General features: G+C 35.0%; 1 protein-coding gene across 5 annotated transcripts in view; it reads left to right on the top strand.

Moving 5' to 3' along the window:
• The window catches only part of LOC116175432 (leupaxin-like), a 34,317-nt gene that overhangs the window by 11,271 nt on the left and 4,771 nt on the right, over positions 1 to 18,275 (top strand). For 4 of the 5 annotated variants that reach the window (XM_031493556.1, XM_031493560.1, XM_031493555.1 and 1 more), the window contains exons 2-4: positions 7,917 to 8,077; positions 13,704 to 13,896; positions 13,944 to 14,082. In XM_031493556.1, coding sequence (XP_031349416.1) covers positions 7,917 to 8,077; positions 13,704 to 13,896; positions 13,944 to 14,082 — 493 coding nt within the window. Of the gene's footprint in view, positions 1 to 3,673; positions 3,744 to 7,916; positions 8,078 to 13,703; positions 13,897 to 13,943; positions 14,083 to 18,275 lie in introns of those variants that run through there. The other variant, XM_031493557.1, reaches the window with a different exon arrangement.

Raw genomic sequence — 18,275 nt, 5'->3', positions numbered from 1 at the left:
CAATAAATCCAACTTTCTCATTATCGAAGTGTTGCCTTTTACTCGGATTAGCATTATTGCTCAATTTATTTTTCTAAGTTCAAAAAGCAAGGTCGCTACCATTCATAAAAATGAAGCTTCCTTATGGGAAATTATTGGGACAAAAAACAATAAGATGGCAAAATTGACAAACAATCAAAAAGTGAATAGGTTTAAATGTAGAGGTTAACAAATGTCATCCAAACAACTATAAAAATACAGGGTGCTCTATTAAAAAAAATCAGTTATTTATTTATACCGTAAAAATGGGACACCCTGTACATCCAAAAATAATTTGTGTAGATGCGCAACCATCTATAGTTGACATTTGCAGAAAAGGATTTTTTATATTGATGTATTTACGAGGTATGAGTTAGGCAAGACCGAGGCACAGTTGCAGGACCCCTGTATATAGACGCAAAATAATCACAATAATTGTGTTTTTCTGAATAGCATCATAGAATTTTAGCCCGTTTGTACACATACCATGCGTGCAAGCGTTCGACGATTAAATAAGAAATTTTAATTACTTACAGTGTTTTTTAATAAAAACCTTCCACTAACATTGACTTGACGATGTAATAACTTCCGTAGCAAAAGAAAAAACCCCGGCTTTACGTTATCTCCAGAATTTAAGTAAACAACACTTCCATAATCTCGTTCCTCATGAATTTTCAAATCAACCTTAAATCACAGCTAGATTAGAATAAACGCCAGCTACTACGGAACGCGCTGAACGTCCTCACTTCTCCACAAGAAATGCGCAATTTTTCGTAACATGTGCGTTAATTAAAATTCACCTGATAATGACACTTCTTATCTCAAACGACCAGATGTTACCTTACTTATATCACCTTATCTAAATTGAACAAATTATAAGAGATATAAAATCAAAAGGAAAAATCTACGCACTTACAAAAATTTCTAAAAAACAACACTGAGATGGAAATTCAAGTGAAATAAACCAATTTTGTGTTTATTCGTAAATAACACACCAGATTTTCACTTAAAAATTGAAATTATACCAAATATAGGGCGAACTGAACAATAGTTATTTGTAAAAGTGGAGTTTTTTTAACTCGAGTTCAATTCAAGCGTAGCCAGTGTGTCAATTGAACGACAATTCAAGTTTTACACATAATTATCACATTTTTTTCACTATCTTTAGAGACGAAAATAGTTGTTTCTAAAGTTCTTTCAGAAAAAATTCTTTTTCTTTGGGCCTACACACCGTAACAACTTTCATCTCTATAAATATAGTTCGCTACTACCTTATAACTATACACTGTGTTCAAGATAAGGATGTCTATCATGGGGATCTCCGAAATACTCTCGAAAATAATAGAAGATACGACGATGGTGAAATTAGAGAAAAGATGCGCAATTAAAGTGTTATTATCATGGTTTAACGAAATCTAGAAATTTCCGATTGCTTCCGAAGACATGCCAGAAAAACCGAAATTTGTCGATTTCGTTTTTCTAATGTTATTTGATCTATAACAAAAAATTAAACTTTTTGTGCTCTACAAGACACCGTTGAGAGATTTTCAATATAACTTTTCGTTTCGGAGGAATCATCATCAATTTTATTTTTTATATGGCCTGTATTGAGTAGCATTTTTATTACTGAATACAAGGATACACACACAAAGAAAAACAAAATTTGCCAACTGTTGATTTTAACAGGATGCTGCAGCCGTGCACAAGGCCGTATACGTGCGAGAATACCTATCGGACAAATTTACCATTTTCCTGGAAATGTATGCGATAGGTATTTTTGCACGATTAGCGGAGTTGCGCGCGGGTACACCACCCTGTTGAAACCGACAGTTTCCAACTGTATACCATTGTATTCGTAACAAAAAATTCTACTCAAATCAGTATGTACTTTTTTCACGGGCCATATAAAAAATACAGTTGATGATTTCTCCGAAACGAAACGTTGTATTGAATGAAAATCTCTCAACAGTGTCTTGTAGAACTCAAAAGTGGCAATGAGAAAGTGTCGTATCTTCTATGTTTCGGAGATCCCCATGATAGACTTCAAAATTTTGTAATGACATGTTTCTACCGCCAGCCATTTTTATCGATTGGTATGAGCTGTCTTAGTTACCTTGGATACAATAAACAAAACAAAATCTCCATGAATCCATAGCCTACTACTTAATTAAAAACAGTAAAGAAAAAATGTCTAAACAAATATAACAAATGAGCTTTTGGGTATGGCTATAGCTTGGCATTGCGTATTATATGTCTAAAATATGCTCATTTTGAATTTCATACAATTCGGTTCATAAGAATCATAACTAACGCAGACGTAAAAAAGACCTTCCTAATTTTTGGGCCTACATTGCCAATTCACGAACTCCGGTCAATGTGGAAATGCGCTTTTTGTAAATCGTTTAAATCGTGTTTTTACGTTTCAACTAACTCGAACAACAAAAGCAAAGTAGCGAACACAGAACAACAAATCGTAAAAATTCTTAAAGAAGGATGCAATCGCAAGTTTGACACATTTAATTTAACAACTAGGTATAAGCATTGACTTTATACACTGTAAAGTTAATGGTATAAGTTGATATAGACGTCAATTGTTTCGTCATCATTTTTGGAGGATACTTGCTATAACTTTAGGTGTTTTCAAGAAATAGTAAACAATCAAAACGTGAAATGTTTTTTTTGTATTTGTCTTTTATGGATATTTTTTTAAAGAGAACTTTGATGGCCTTTAAAAAGATGGACCAGATGGAGAGTCCTTATTACAATTTTAAAGTGATAGGAAGCGGAGGTGGGTGCGGACGTAAAAGGTAAAACTAGGGTAAACCTCCCTCCTGCCTACCTATAACTGGACGTTTTTTGCAATTTTTGTTTTTTATCAAAATTACAATCGGTTCCCAAGTCCTGTGTATTAGATACAATTTCTGGAAGAGTAGTTGGGTATTCGAGGGTAAATGCTTGCCATACTTTCCATCGGTCTTTTTATCTGCTTTACGTTGGATCACCTCCTTAAGCCTTGCCTGCAGTACCTGGATGAGTGGTGTATCTAGTACAGCAACACACACACACAGTATAGCTTTCAGAATTGGGATTGCCTTTGAAGTGGTTTTGAGATTTTAAGAAGTATTGGTGCGAAAATAAGACGATTTATTCAGGCGACCTAAAAATTAGTCTATTAACATAGCGGAAATAGATTATCTCATAAAGATATTCAATGACGCCAGTGTAACGCCATCAATATTTACATACTCGAAATCCATATTCAATCATCAACGTTACCTAATCAATCGGCATGTTTTTACCGTCTCGTTAGAAAGTTGGTAACTTTTATTTTTACACCACCAGGAAAACAATTGACCAATGTTGATGTTAAATTTAGTTTCTTCCTGGTATTTTTACCATTACATACTTCGCGTATGATGCATACAAAATTCTCTGTACGTTACGTAGCGATTTCTCATCCCCGAGGTTTTCCTCTTATCAACACCTTATCGTTATAGTTGGCGCTTCATTGTGTCATTGCTTGCGGTTGGGTACGGAGTTTCTTGCTAATAATAAGCGAATGAATAAGTACTATAAAGGTTTATGACATTTTTAGTTTTGTTCCAGTAGCAAAAGTGTGTTTGTACGTTGTGCAAGTGATATTTCTGGTAAATTGTGGATATATCCAAAAATGACTGCGGTAGAAATTCCGGCAAGCCGTTTCGAAAATGATTTGGAAGATCTAGGTATGTGTCACAAGGATATTTAAATTTTGTTTTTATTATGGTGCTTTCGCGTGGCCGTGAACGTTTACTTTACACATGGCATTGAATAATGTTTACCTGTGTAGTTAATAATCAAAAAGCAAATTCTGTGGGTGCACATATTTTGGAGTAGAACGTGATGTAGGTCTCGTTTCACAGTGTCAATAGATCAACATGGAATAAGCACCTAATTCTCGTTCACTGCAGAAATCACATGCGTCCAAATCAGCAAATTTATTTCCTAGTTGCCAAAGGCAATTTTGTGACGAACTTCGGCAAGGGTGAACCCATCTTACAATCTATCAAAATGTATGGTACCAACTGATGGTTCTTGCATTATGAAAAAGCATTGCGTTGATCAAAAAGATTCGATGCGGTTATTCGCCTAGCTCCTTTTTCTATTTTTGCATTATTAATAATCATTTTTCTGCAATTTCCTGCCTGTCGAAATAACGATTATCATTGTTTAGCATACATGGTTTACTTGAAATTTTTTAAAAGGTTCTTTAATGCATTTTGCAAACGTATAATTGCACTTGGTTTCTTCATTTCCCGAAAAGTCCTAAATCTTTAATTTTTTTCCTCTGCGAATGAATTTTTCTTCCAATTTTCAAAAAATAATTTACGATTCGGCATTTTCATGTTGAAAAACTCCCAGATATCAAATTTTGCCGAAATCAGAATTTTTTCAGGCTCTTTTTTTGGGGTGCACTATCTTGGTGAGGTTATTTTGGGAACATTTACACCAAATTTGAAAAGACATACTTACTCAGAAACCTGGATGAAACCGTCAATCCATCCTCCTCTGTGCTACAGTTTTTGCGAAAAAATTTAATGCGATTTGAATCTTTAGGGGACGTAGCAGCGAAGCGAAACATGTTGGACTGGGCCCTCGGTTTATTTGAAAAAAATGCATAGAATGCACTTATTTTTTATGGTAGCGGCCTCCGGAGTGGATGGTAGTAGAACGCACTATTATCGTTCGAATGCTTGCTTAGGTTTACTGTAAAATTTCCTGTAAAAGTTTTTGTAGCAAGTTGGAATATTGGGAAATGAAATTGGGTTTTCATAAATGATACCACGTCTTAATTAATTTACTCTCACTTACAAATTACATCTTTGGCAGTAGGACGAGGTCAGGTCAAAAAGTTTTTACTCCTAACCTCATTTTTTAAATGGATCACCCTGTATATTTTAGTCGAAAAAGATGGCGTATTAGATTCTCTTTTCAAGAACATAACACAAAAATTGATCCATAAAGATTAAAGAAAGATTTTTAGAAACATTTAAAACATTCAACTATCTTGTAATTTTTGTATATTTTTTTGAATCACTTGAATCTCTTATATTTTCGAAAACTGCAGATTATTCAACAATCATTATAAAGAAACTTAGAAGTTAGTTATTAAAGAAAAAAACTGAAAACCTCTGATTTCGAATAATCTAAATATCAAATCATTATAAAAACTACAACAAAAAGTGTAATATGAAAGTCTCTTATTTCAATGGGCCATTTACAAAAATTATATCAAAAATCTAAATGGCGTGTTTGGATGTATAAATAACTCAAAGCTTCCTTTTAGTAAATGGAATACCGTATCGAATTTTTTCAAGATTAAATTAAACGATCGTTGTATTTTATTGTCGATGATGTTTCAATCTATGATCAAACAAAGCATATCAGTTTCCGTTTTTATCTTAAAGGCGGCGTAATTAACATAATAATCAATTTAGCAATTAATTTTACGGATATTCTCTCGTATATCATAAATTATTCAATGAATTAAAAAGAATAAGAGCTCTCAGTAGAGTTTGTGCACATTTCTATTTCTGAAATATTCAAAGCTCACTGCAGATTTTTAAAATTTCTAAAACATTCTAAACAAAACGTTCAACATTTTCAAAATGTCCTGTTATTTCAAAAACATTTAACAATCCCAAAACATTCAAATATCTTTAACAGTTTAAAAAAAATGAAAAAATAGTTTTCGCTTTAAGGCAAAGTAACTTTAGCGCTCGCTAGCGCATTTACCATAAATTGATCAGTAGTTCCCGAAAGGTCATGTAACGTAAGAAATTTGACATTGCGCAGTTTGCCCATGCGCACATCTAATTTTTTTAGAATATACGATATGGTTGTCTTTACAAGAACCATCTATGGTTAACATTTAAAAAAATATATCTCCATAATAAGAAAGTTGACATTTCGCAGTTTGCCCATGCGCACATCTGATTTTTTTACAGTATACGATATGCTTGTCTTTATAAAAGCATCTGTAGCGAGAGTTAAAATTTCAAAAAAATAAATATAAGAAAGTTGGATTGCGCATGCGCACATCCGATCCTTAAAATTTCAAAAAATCTATAAAAAAGAAGTTGGCATTGCTTGAGAACTATAAGTTTTTAAAAATTTCGAAACAATCCTGTTTTTGTCGGACTTTTTTCCAATCTCGTTCAGAATCTAGGGATAAAAATCGTTTAAAGATTTAAAAAAAGCTAAATAACGTACACAAAAACTGTTGTAAACTCGTTGTGTTTAGAAATTGTGTTTATAGACTTTTGGGGGTCTATTTCCAATCATACCATCTACCGCCTAATTTGTAGGGTAATTTTTCGAAAGAAAAAAAATTCATTCACGCCTTTATGTGATGGTTTTGTCCGTCTGTTCCTGTCTAACTCGAGAACGAAAAGAGACGGCGATGTCAAACCTTCGCCAATCCATTTCTACTAGTTCAGTGGTATTGAATATGAGCCAGTTTTCGTATGCGAGCAGAGTGGCAAAATATTCCTCCACTGAAAATCGTATGTGATTCTTTGTATCTTGTTTCGACATACTTACTACTACACACTGTATCCAAGATAAGGATGTCTATCATGGGGATCTGGGAAACCGTTGAAGATGCGACGATGGTTAAATTAGGGAACATTTTCGTATTTAAGCAGTTATTATCATGCTGTAAAAAAACAGAAAATTCCAACTACTTCCGAAAAACCAACATGTGCAGATCTTGTTTTTTTTTATCTTATTTGCCACTTTTTGGGCTCTACAAAACATCCTTGAGAAATTTTTAATACAACGTTTCGTCAACTTATTTTTTTTATATGACCCGTAAAAAAAATACGTGCTGTATTGAGTACTTAGCACTTTTTATTACGAATACAATGATGTACGGCACACAAATAAATCAAATAGGTATTCTCGCCCATTTAAGGCCATTTGTACCCCAATAGTTCGTCAGTTCGGTTCACCTTGACTGGTCAATTTTAGAATTTTGACTTGAAAATAAAACTGGAACTTGAAACCCAAACCTAGAACTGGAACCCTAAAAGCAATGACGTGTTAAATCCTGTGTAATTTACCTCTGATTAATAGGAGGGTTATTTTGAAACTAATTGTATAGTGTTCTGGAACCAGTAGCCCCACGTAGCTGTTTTTGGTAATGGCAAATTATACAGATTGGATATGTTGTCTGGAACACTGAATATATTTTCCAAACTACAATTTTTCCAAGGAAGTTTTTTTAATGGTATTTATAAAGAATTTGCTACCAATCTATGTACTTTAAATTTGTCGTCAGTGGCAAGGGGGGCATATTTTTTTAAACATATTGTTAAATTATAGTACACTTTTTGGATATAGCAAACAATTAAAAATAGTGGTTGCTGTTAAAAAAGAAATTTACCTCACTTGACTCTGCAGAAGTACGCTACTGATCACAATTTTAAAGTATGTAGATTGAATAGGTACCATAGAAAAATTCTTTAAAAAATTTTTTTTTTAATATCTTCTGCCACCCTCCCTGTATACAGGGTGAGTTCTTTTTCATTTTCACTATAGAGATCTCGTAAATCGTAAGAGATACAAAGTCGCTGAAGTAGGCAAACTTATTCTGAATCATTTTCCGGTTTAGTTATGGCCAAAAAATCGAAAAACGTCATTTTCGAAAATGCGCTGGCGTTCGCTTATTTTCAAAGATATCAAAAAATAGATCATAAACTATACCCTATCTCTAAAACAAAAATACAGCTAATAAGTGAATTAGTTCGTCCGTCTGAGGGTTTCAAATCTCAGCACTGAGGCCCCGCAGAGCACCATTTTGATCAATTAAACACAATTTTCATATCTGTATTTTCAATCATGTTTCTTGTTTTCAGACGCTCTACTGGCAGATCTTCAGAACACCGTATCGCCTAGCGGGGGTGGTATCGGTGGTAGCACTTCCGGGTACGGTTCTCTGAACGGACCTCGAATACCAAGGCAGTCGCCCGTTGCTGAAAATTACACCAATAAGACAGAGACGTACGAAGTGAGATCGGTAAGTCCGTCTGCATTTATATAAGACGTGTGTGTTTGCTATAAGAGCGGAATCACGCTGTCGGTAAGGGATTGTCTAATCGTTAAAAACATAAATTGACTTTTCCGGTGTTATTCAATTGCTCTATTAGTTTCAATCCTGGCAGTTTGCCAAAGAGAGCTAAATTTATCTTAAACTTGCGGGAGTTGGACAGATGGAGCCACTTGATCGAATCCCGTTTGTTCGTTTTGAGTGCTTAGCGTAAGATGGCGTAGGTATGTTGATTAGTAAGAGACTTGGTCCTCTATTGAATACAGTATTTTGTAGGACTCTCATCAGAGAAGAGTTACTAGCTAATTGGTTAATAATCGAACAAACAATCAAGAATTACATCGGTATGCAAAATATCGATTTCCGGCCCTAAAAAGGAAATGCTAGCAAGACAGACGCAAATTGAATTTGTGTGTCATATGCGAAGTGCTGTCGTGAATGCTAACATTTTCTAATGGTTTAGTAATTTGTAATAATTGTTTAATGTACCCATGCGATATAAATAAAACGGTGCTTGTTACGACGCACATACGTAGCTCTTTATTTTCAAGAGTTACATGCTTTTATTTTTGTTTTATAGCGTTAGCGTAATAAATTCTATGCCTGTAGTTTTGTGTGTGAGAATTTGGCTAATAGAAGGCAATGTTGATTAACAAGATCCATGCGTTTACAAATAAGAAGTTATTTTAAATTCATTTGATTTACATAAAAGTGCGTTGCCAATTTGACTAGTACCTACGTGCAGTGGCCATTTGCTGAAAATGTCCTGCCAAGGAATGTGTTACCCTAGGGGTATTTTTTGAGAGATCAAATTTATTGCATTAGAAAACTGTCTTGACGGACCTACTTCTACGATGTCGCATACCAGGGGGCTTTCAAATTTCCGTGTCGCTCCCACCCCTACGTCCCAGATGCTGTTTGGAACGGAAAATAAGGGACCAGTTTGGGTTAAATTTTGAGTACGTTTCCCAATAATAGGACCCAGTAATGTACTACCCTATTTTGAACAGCATTTTAGGATAGAGTTTTTCTATGCTCAGGGCGAGTCAAAACCGACTGCCGTGCTGGGACCGTCTGCAATCGTGGTTAGACAAAACCTTTGGAATAATCTTTAAGATATACCGCGAATGCCATTTGGTTTGCGCAATGCGCCTCCCAACTTTTTACACACTACAAAGTTTGTGCAGGTGCAAACAGAAAAACGTATGTAATTTGGTGCATGCGAGGGTTTTAGGTCGGTGTACACGAAATTCAAAAGTTGCTATGTAGCCGCTGTCAGTTATTCACCGACTTGTAATATCCACCATTGTCGTTTATTCAAAATGAACTACCTCTAGCCCAATATTGAAATGCAGAGCATCTTCCTAACCTACCCGATGCGATTACATGTTTAACTTTCGATATGTCTCTAATCGCATCGTGCACAGTAAGACAAACGGACGGACGGACAGAAACAAATGTTTCAAATTAATTTGTGCGTATGAACTATTTTGTTTAAATAGTGCCGTGCCATTGTGAAACACCCTCTATAATATTTTATACTGATATGGGCAACCCAGGGCATACGCACAGTATAAGTCGGTTTCCCTGTTTTTGGTTGGTATGCCTGGGCATGTCAAAGTTTTGGTACTGTACCTCGTATTTGAACTTTCTGTCCATCCGTCCGTCTGTGTGCATGATAACTCGCGAATGGTCTCGAATTTTCCAATTCTGTTTTCAGTAATAGGTAGACAATGGTCAAGGGCAAATCTGATTAAATTTTGGTCATTTGGACTTGCAGTTCAGAGTTTTCGAACGAATTAGCAGGGTGAGGAAACGGAATTTTAAGTCACTTTGCGAAATCAACGAAGTTCCATAGAATTAAACGCATTTATTACAATCGGCCATGTTTGTCGAAAAGTAAGAGAGATTGCGAAGGGGAAGCAACTAAGATTTCTATAAATAGATAAATTAATTCAATTAAATAATTAAAATTAAAAATGATCAATAATTTTGCAAAAATTCTGAATTTTTGAAAAATTAACATCTAGGAAGTGTACAAAAAAAGCCTGAAATCCTCTTTGTCGTATCGACCATAAAATAGGTTGTTTTTTTTTAAATTGTAATATTTGCATAAGTGTTTTGACAATCAGTTTTACATTTGTTTGTTTTACTATTCTAATCGTTCCGACACGTGGAGGCGTCAATGCTTTTGGCAGATGGCGCATATCCACCATTGATTCTGGAGTATGTCCAAATCTTTCTCAAATATGGAAATGGACGCTATATCACGGTTCATGTCACTGTAACCGTCATATTATACTTAACGTAAGGAGGGGGGTGTGGGGGATCTACAAAATTTTCTATCGGTGATAACCGATCATTTTGTTATTTCTATAATTGTGTAGATTCAAGGTCCGATTCTCTCGTGCTATTTCATCACCCATTTCACTAATTGATATCTTCCCCCATACAGGGTCGCTGATAAGCCTGCAAACGGTCGATTATCGGGGAAAATATACAAAGCTTTATATAATAGTTTTAGAGTCTACTAGGCAGTAGCAATTTTAATTATACAGGGTTGGCCATAACGACGTGGCATATTTTCGATTTTTCAATTATTTTCTTAATTTTAAGCAATATTTTTAAGAAGCATAATGTACCTAAATTCAATCCTTTCCGGGTTATCGAGTTTTGAAAATAAACGCTATTCCAAAATTTATTGAATGAGTGACATCGAATTTGTAATGGAAATTTTCAACGAATGAATGAACTACCGTCGTCATTCCCTATCTCCTACCGGGATCGATTGGTATTCTTCCTATCTCGGGAACGGAAAAAATGGAGCGTCTGGAGGATCAAAACCATAACCTCGAAAATCTCGAGAAGGGAATGTCGGGGAGGTGTTCGTCGAAGGAAAGTGGACCGTCTGGACCAGGGTTATCTATTTGTAGGTGTACCGGTAACGCAAAATTTGTATTTAATTTTTTTGTGAAATTTCGTTGTAGAGTTAGAAATTTTGAGATTTTAATTGTTGGATCAGTTTAGTTCCTGATTTAGTTCCATGTCATGTGAAAATCTGCAGGGTCTAAAAAATTAGAAGGTGAATTTTCCAATAAATTATATTTGGTGGTTTCGAGTTTCGTACTCGAATTGAAGATCGCTCTTTTATTTGATCTGTAGGGCGAGATTTAATCAAAGAATAAATAAATAAAGATGTCCGATTTCGTTAACAATTTGCCATTTTGTGGGTTGATTCGTAGCCTACCGATAGAACTAGCCGTGACACTCATCCCCACTATTGCGTTGACGTCACAACTGACGGCGGCCGTCATATCGACTTTTAATGTAATTAATTCCAAGTAGTGTAATGTTGTACACTTAAATTAACTGTATTCGAACAGAATAAGTAAGAAAATGTCAAATACGTGCTGCGTCCCTGGTTGCAAAAGCAATTATAGTTCAAGAGACAAGGTTCCTTACGGTTTTTCGTGTTCCGAAAAATGAAGACGATCACAAAAAGTGGTTAAGATGTATTCACCGGGACAATTTTGAAATTACTAGTTACTCCAGGGTTTGTATAAAGCATTTCTCCGACATTTTCATTATTCGGGTAGAGACCAGATTAAACTTGCTGAAGACACGTATCCCACCATTTTTGAAAATCAGCCATCATAATATGAAAAGGATGTAAATGATGAGTCACGGGAAAATATAGACCTTTGCAACTACAAATGACCGAAAACCTGTAGTCTCTAGGTGCTCCAGGGGCCGAGATCTCCATGGAACAGACAGACAGACCACGGAATAACGAGCACATAAGCGTTACCTCAACTTCGTTGTGTTACGCTAAAAAAGGCAGATGTGTGTATTAGAATGTATAAATTTTATTTGTTTTCAGCTCGGTTTTCAGTGAGTATTTGTTGTTTATGTACGTATTTAATAAAATTTTTGCATAATAACACGTGTCTATAATTAGGAAACAACATATAACAATCCTGCGGCTCAAAATAAGTAATTACTAAATGTTTTCGCGTTAAATGTGTACGCACGCGAATCAAATTGCATTTAAACACATAGTATCGCGTTGCAGTGGCCCGTGACGTCACTAAATCAATGTCACGGCTAGATCTATCGGTAGGCTACGGTTGATTCCGTCGATTTTAATCAAGTACTTTCATGATATTCCCCAGTCTGTCAGTCCTATTTCATCTTGTCTAGTGTTATGGGGGGAAACGCGCAAGAACTGGGAGCAAAGTAATGAGAAAAATGTTTAAATTTGAATACTTGATGCTTATTAAACAAAACTACAAAGTAAATCGGTAAACCTGACAACCTGAACGAAGGCTGACATCGACTCTTGTTTGTTTTGAACAGATTTCATCAACCATTAGACAGCGCCATCAAATTATTCTCTACGATGAAAGAAACTAGGCCAAAGTTTTCTCAAGAAAAGTACTGCGGAAACATTCGTTACGTTACAGTCAGTTGGCAAGTGTCATCAATTTTGATGGTGACTGGAAAAACTTTTTACTAATTTAAAATTAGTGCCAAATTGTACAAACAACTAAGATCTTTGTTCTTTTGATCCGACTGACCTAGTTAGGCGCAATACTAAAATGCAATTTTTTTTGGATTTGCCCCAATTCAATCTTTTGAGTACAATGAAATTTTGAACCATTCTGGAGTGGAGAACCTTGGCTTCCACGGCCGAAATTTGGATCTGCTTACTCGCCTAGAACATAACAGGTGGAATTTCCTTGGTTGATAAAGTGATAAATTATGTTCCGACAGCTGACTATATTCGTCTTATTTATTATGGCAGTAACGAACCGTATCGGCAGACGAACAATTTCGCGTTCGTTATATTTAGAGTCTTGCCTAAGTGGAGATATTGGTATTTATAATGTAACCTTGAAACGTGATAATAAATTCAATTTTACTATTCAGAAATAAGCAAGACGGTCAGGTAGGATGTTTTAAATGATTATGTATATGTTATAAGCCATTCTCAATTTAATGTTCTAATTTTCGCAATTGGCAAGCGCGCCAAATTGAAGACACCAATTTTGGGGGATTGCGGAAATTTTTTTGTTAGTTAGTACATCTAAACAGTAAGTGTTAGCGAACCCTTTGTTTAAATTTAGCCCAGATGATAAGCCAATTTGCCATAGAAAATTTTTTTCTTATTTTGTTAATGAATCATGCACTCATAAGCGAACTGCTTGTATTAGGGTCGTGTGCAGGCGTCGCGGCGCGGATGCTCCTCTGTTCCCGCCATTTATTCGTTCCATCGCGTATTACGTCTCTATCGGACATTATCTAAAAATATGATTGCGTCTTCGTCCGCGATTTTGAATAGCGTTCGCACCATAAAGGGACCCGGTGACCGCTGTTATTTGAGTAACTTGACTAAATCAATCCTGCAAAAGTTATTTTTAAAATTTCTTAGGTGTAATGCGTATTAATATTTTAATTATCGATAAGCGAAGTGGAATAACGCTAAACAATCTTGGCGACCACTTTCGCATCGTGATTACTGGTTCAACCACTTGTTGGATTTAGTCAACAGGTGGTTGAGTGCTTGCGGCTTACCAAGCTTTGCTTTTGCTTACAGGGTACTTATGGAAAAACTCAGCCTTCGGGTGCACGAAACCCTACTCAACCCCCACATGGAGGTTACGGTTCGGGGTATCTACCACAAAATTCCGGACCCGTGCATGGCTCGGACAAGCGATTTAACAACAACTTGTCAGAGCTTGACACACTCCTTCAAGATTTGAGCAATGCGCGATATGCCAATACCGTTGGTAAGTACAATTTTGCAAAAGGCGAACCCCTGAACCCTCTGTTCCAGAAGTGATGAATGGAACGGTTAATGGAACTTACAACGGTTCGGGCGGACGCAGCCCTGGAACATACTCTCGCCCATCCAGCGCCCAAAGCACCCTCAACCGGCCAACCGTTGATAGCCTTCTTGACGAATTAAACGCGGGGTGAGTTCAAAACGCAATTGTTGCGAGGCGGCGTGCGTATTTTTAATTTCACGGAAATATTCTTTTCCTAATAGAAATTCAAAATTAAACGTACGATCATGGTTAAAAGTTGATTAGTAAATTTAGAACGAGAGATCGAGGATTTATCGCTCTTGGCACTATTGAGACCATTAAAGTCACCCGTACAAGGGTATTACATTTAGTTGATTATTTAATAAGGCCGCTTAATTACAGTTCATAATTTGATTAGTTATTTGGTTAGATCTTGTAGTGTTTTGGCAATCGAAAACGTTCTTGTAGTTCCTAAACTGTATTTATAAAATAACTAACTCTTTCTGTAATATCTAGGCCAGGAAGTTTTCGTTGACTATACTTTTAGTTTTTCACAAAATGGTCTATATGTTAGATTATTGTCTTGAAAAATGTGTTTTGTAGCAGTTTTGGAGGTGTTGTGCGCAGCAATTATGTAAGTACCGTCTTAGTGTCTTCTAATAAAGATCTTTAGGTGATATTTATTGTCTAGAAACCAATGAAAATTGTCTAAATCAAGTCGCATAAATTTTTTATTTCCCTACCACCTCTCATGGTTGTGAATTTTTTTCTTCGTTAATCATTGTTTCGAATTGCACGACTAAAGTGAAAAACTGATGAATGTTTGAAGAGTCGTCAGGGATTTTTAGTTTTCTTCTAACGATATTGTTTCCATTTTAAAATGGCTCCCATATGAAAAACAAAAGTTGGTATCGGTATGAAGTCAAGTATTAATGTTAACTGAAATTCATTTCCAGCATCTGACAGAACAGAAAAAGTTCCCTAAAGAAGTTTCAAAACCAAAAATCAAAAACGTCGATTATGTTATATAATCAAGTAATCAGTTCATCCCTCTGCATAATAGTTGACGCCACTGTATTTTACTAGGGAAAATTAATCTGCATACAGTTTTGCAATTCTTTGTTCATTTAAGCTACTCTGTATCTCTTATGGTTTACAAGATCCCCATACTAAACAGGAAAAAACTCACCCTGTATAATACTCCTCCGCTATGTGTTAAATTTTCAATTGTTCACTTCAATACCTCATGTGTACGTGGTATTGTAGTGTTAGGGGTTCGTCAGACTTGAAACATCAGTAAATTCGAGATGTTCCTAAAATTGCTGAAATTGCCTCAACTATAATCTAGTATCCAAAGGCTTTAAAAAAACGAAAGGCGGTCAATTCGATTTTTCAAGCCTTGTTGACTAAAATTTTGATTGTTTTAACATAGACACGCTAGATTAAAATTTAAATATTTTAAGATTAAAATGTCACTCTTTGAAATGTGAAGTGTCATTGTATTCAGAATGTCATGTTCTATTGAAATATGTAATAAACCCTTAAAGCAGATCTAAAAAAGCGGCAGAGCACCTCGATGTGAGCCTACGGGGTCATTGAATGTGACCCATTTTCAATAGGCTTATTAAATGTGGCATATAGATCAACTGTGCAAAGTTTGAACCGAATAAGTTCAAGCGTTTGGCAGTTATCGTGTTCACGGACAGATGGACACCATCAACTCCCCTATAGACCTTGCATCGCTTTGCTCTCCCACTTAATAAACCACGTAAAGCGGATCTAGAAAACCGGCAGAGTGGTATGACCCCACGAGGTCGTTGGATTTGACTCATTTTCAATAGGCTTGTTACATGTGCCACATACAGTGCTATTCATTAAGAAGTAGGCATAGCAATGTGTATTGTTTTTTCCTATGTCTACTTTTAAAGGACAAAATCTCTTCTGAAGGGCGCCTAATTTTATGCAATGACATTGTTTTAAAAAGTTATGTTAGATGCATAAAATTAGGCGCCCTTCAGAAGAGATTTTGTCTTTTAAAATAGCCATGGGAGAAAACAACACACCTATCCCTATATGTCTACTTCTTAATAAATATCACTGTAGGTCAACTATGCAAAGTTTGAACTAAATCCCTCTAAGCGTTTACCAGTTATCTTGTTAACAGACAAACAGACACTGTAATTCTGGTGAATTCTGAAGTCACAAACTACAACTGAATTCCTTTTAATGCATATTTACCTTTCATACACAAGTTTACTATGAGGTTTGCCATAATTCGTTCATTTCGGTCAAAAGCTGTAGACGCTACAGGCGCTTTTTATAATTACACCCTGTATACAGGGTGGTGATTTGCGTAACGCATCATAGGGATTTCAATGTAAAATTCATAATATGCGATTATTGGCTCCCCAAATTATTTTAGAGCAAAAATGTATTAAGGTTTTTTGTAGAAAAAATTTTTTTTCGTCAATCAACCGTATTAGTTTTCAATTTTGTGCATACTAAAGACGGAAAATTGGAAAAATAAACCCCCATCTTTTTCAATAATCTGCGATGCCATGGAATTTTCTAAAACAAAAAGATATCCAGTTATCAATTAGCAGCTGTTCGAAATGGATTTTACGAGGGAATTTATGATCGACTTGGTTACTGTCCTGCAGTTAATAGTGACTTATTCGAACATTTATTGTAAATTGTTATACCTATATTAGGAAACCGTTTTTAGTAATTTGGTCTTTCTTTATGTTGAATTCCCTGTTCTAAATATAATACTTTTTGATAGAATTTGATTTGTTTTATAGCAGACATTCCATGGCATGACGGATATTGGCGTAGTTTTTTTATTATAAAATTTCATGACATCACAGATTATTGAAAAAGTTGCGGGTTTTCTTTTTCCAATTTTCCGTCTTTATTATGCAAAAAAATGAAAACTAATACGGTTGATTGGCGTAAAAAATTTTTTCCTACAAAAAACCTTAATACATTTTTGCTCTAAAATAATTTGGGTAACCAATAATCGCATGTTATGAATTTTACATTGAAATCCCTATGATGCGTTACGCAAGTCACCACCCTGTATAACTTAACGTAAAGATAATAAAAAAGAGAATACAAAAATGCCATATGTAAACAACAGTTTTTGCATTTTAGCAAAATATTTCTTAGAGCACGTTTTTGTGTACAATTCCATCGCGATGTAAAGTTTTTATACAGGGTGTTTTTTTGTACGGCCCTAAACTACATTTTTCACGGACGCATAGGTTTTTTTGTGTGTTAATGGAAATTAAAAATGTAGTAGTAGATGAACTAATAAAAATTTACAGATAATCAAGAAATTGTCATTTTAAACAGTCTTGCCATCTATTGTTCTCCATGAAAACGTACATGTCTGTTATAAAAATATTTCATATAAATAAAAACAACCATTGTCTATCGCGATGGATTCTACAGATTCTACAATTAGTGGCCTAAGAAAGAAAGATAACTGAATTCGGTTTGCCCAGTGATGTCTATTTAAAATCGGGTCCAGACGTGTATGTCCATTTTTTCTATATCTTAAAATAAATGGGTTTCCATAAGAGAATGTCCAATTTGGAGAATTTTTTTATGATGTGATATGTTATTAGGTATCAATCTCAAACTTTTTGTGCTTGCTATTTCTACAGTAACCACATATCCCTTGCTCTCTGGGGTGTCCCATTTTCGACACTTTTTCTATAGTATCTCTGTAATTGTTAGTGCTATCAAAAAAGTAATACAGGCCTCATGGGTTCTTTTTGGGTCAAACTAAAAATGGTAAAATCAAAATTTGAAAATATTCTCTCGATTACAAGGTACGGGGGTAAATCAAAAAATTGTCAATTGCAGAAAGATCCTATATTGTTAGTTAAAAGAGAAAAGTGTTTATTACAAAAATTTCTTTACAGTGACTGTTGAATAATCGCCTGGTTTTAAAATACCGAAGTATACGGGGTCAACTAAAAAAGTGATTGAATACACCACATACTATATACTTTAATCTCTGAAATTAGCGTATTAAATTCCCTTTTCAAAAATATAACGCATTATAGATGATATTCAAAACAGATTCAAGTGATTCAAAATTTTTCAAAATTATAAAAAAAGAATTTTAAAAATGGTTATTCATAAAATACAATACAAAAAGATTTTTGAATTTTGAAATTGAATTCTAAAGAAACTTTTGTAATAAACATTTCTCTGTATCTCTTTTAACTAAGAAAATATACTTACGGTATTTCTTAAATTATCCATTTTTTATTTTCCCCCGTATCTCAGTCAGTGAATATCTGTAGCTGTGCCTCTCTCTGTCACTGCTTCGATTTCCTTGTTGTATATCA

The sequence above is a fragment of the Photinus pyralis genome, unplaced genomic scaffold (genome assembly GCF_008802855.1).
Source record: "Photinus pyralis isolate 1611_PpyrPB1 unplaced genomic scaffold, Ppyr1.3 Ppyr1.4_LG7, whole genome shotgun sequence".
Lineage (NCBI taxonomy): Eukaryota > Metazoa > Arthropoda > Insecta > Coleoptera > Lampyridae > Photinus > Photinus pyralis.
The sequence above is the reverse complement of the archived record's forward strand: the minus strand, read 5'-3'. Positions and strand labels throughout refer to the sequence as shown.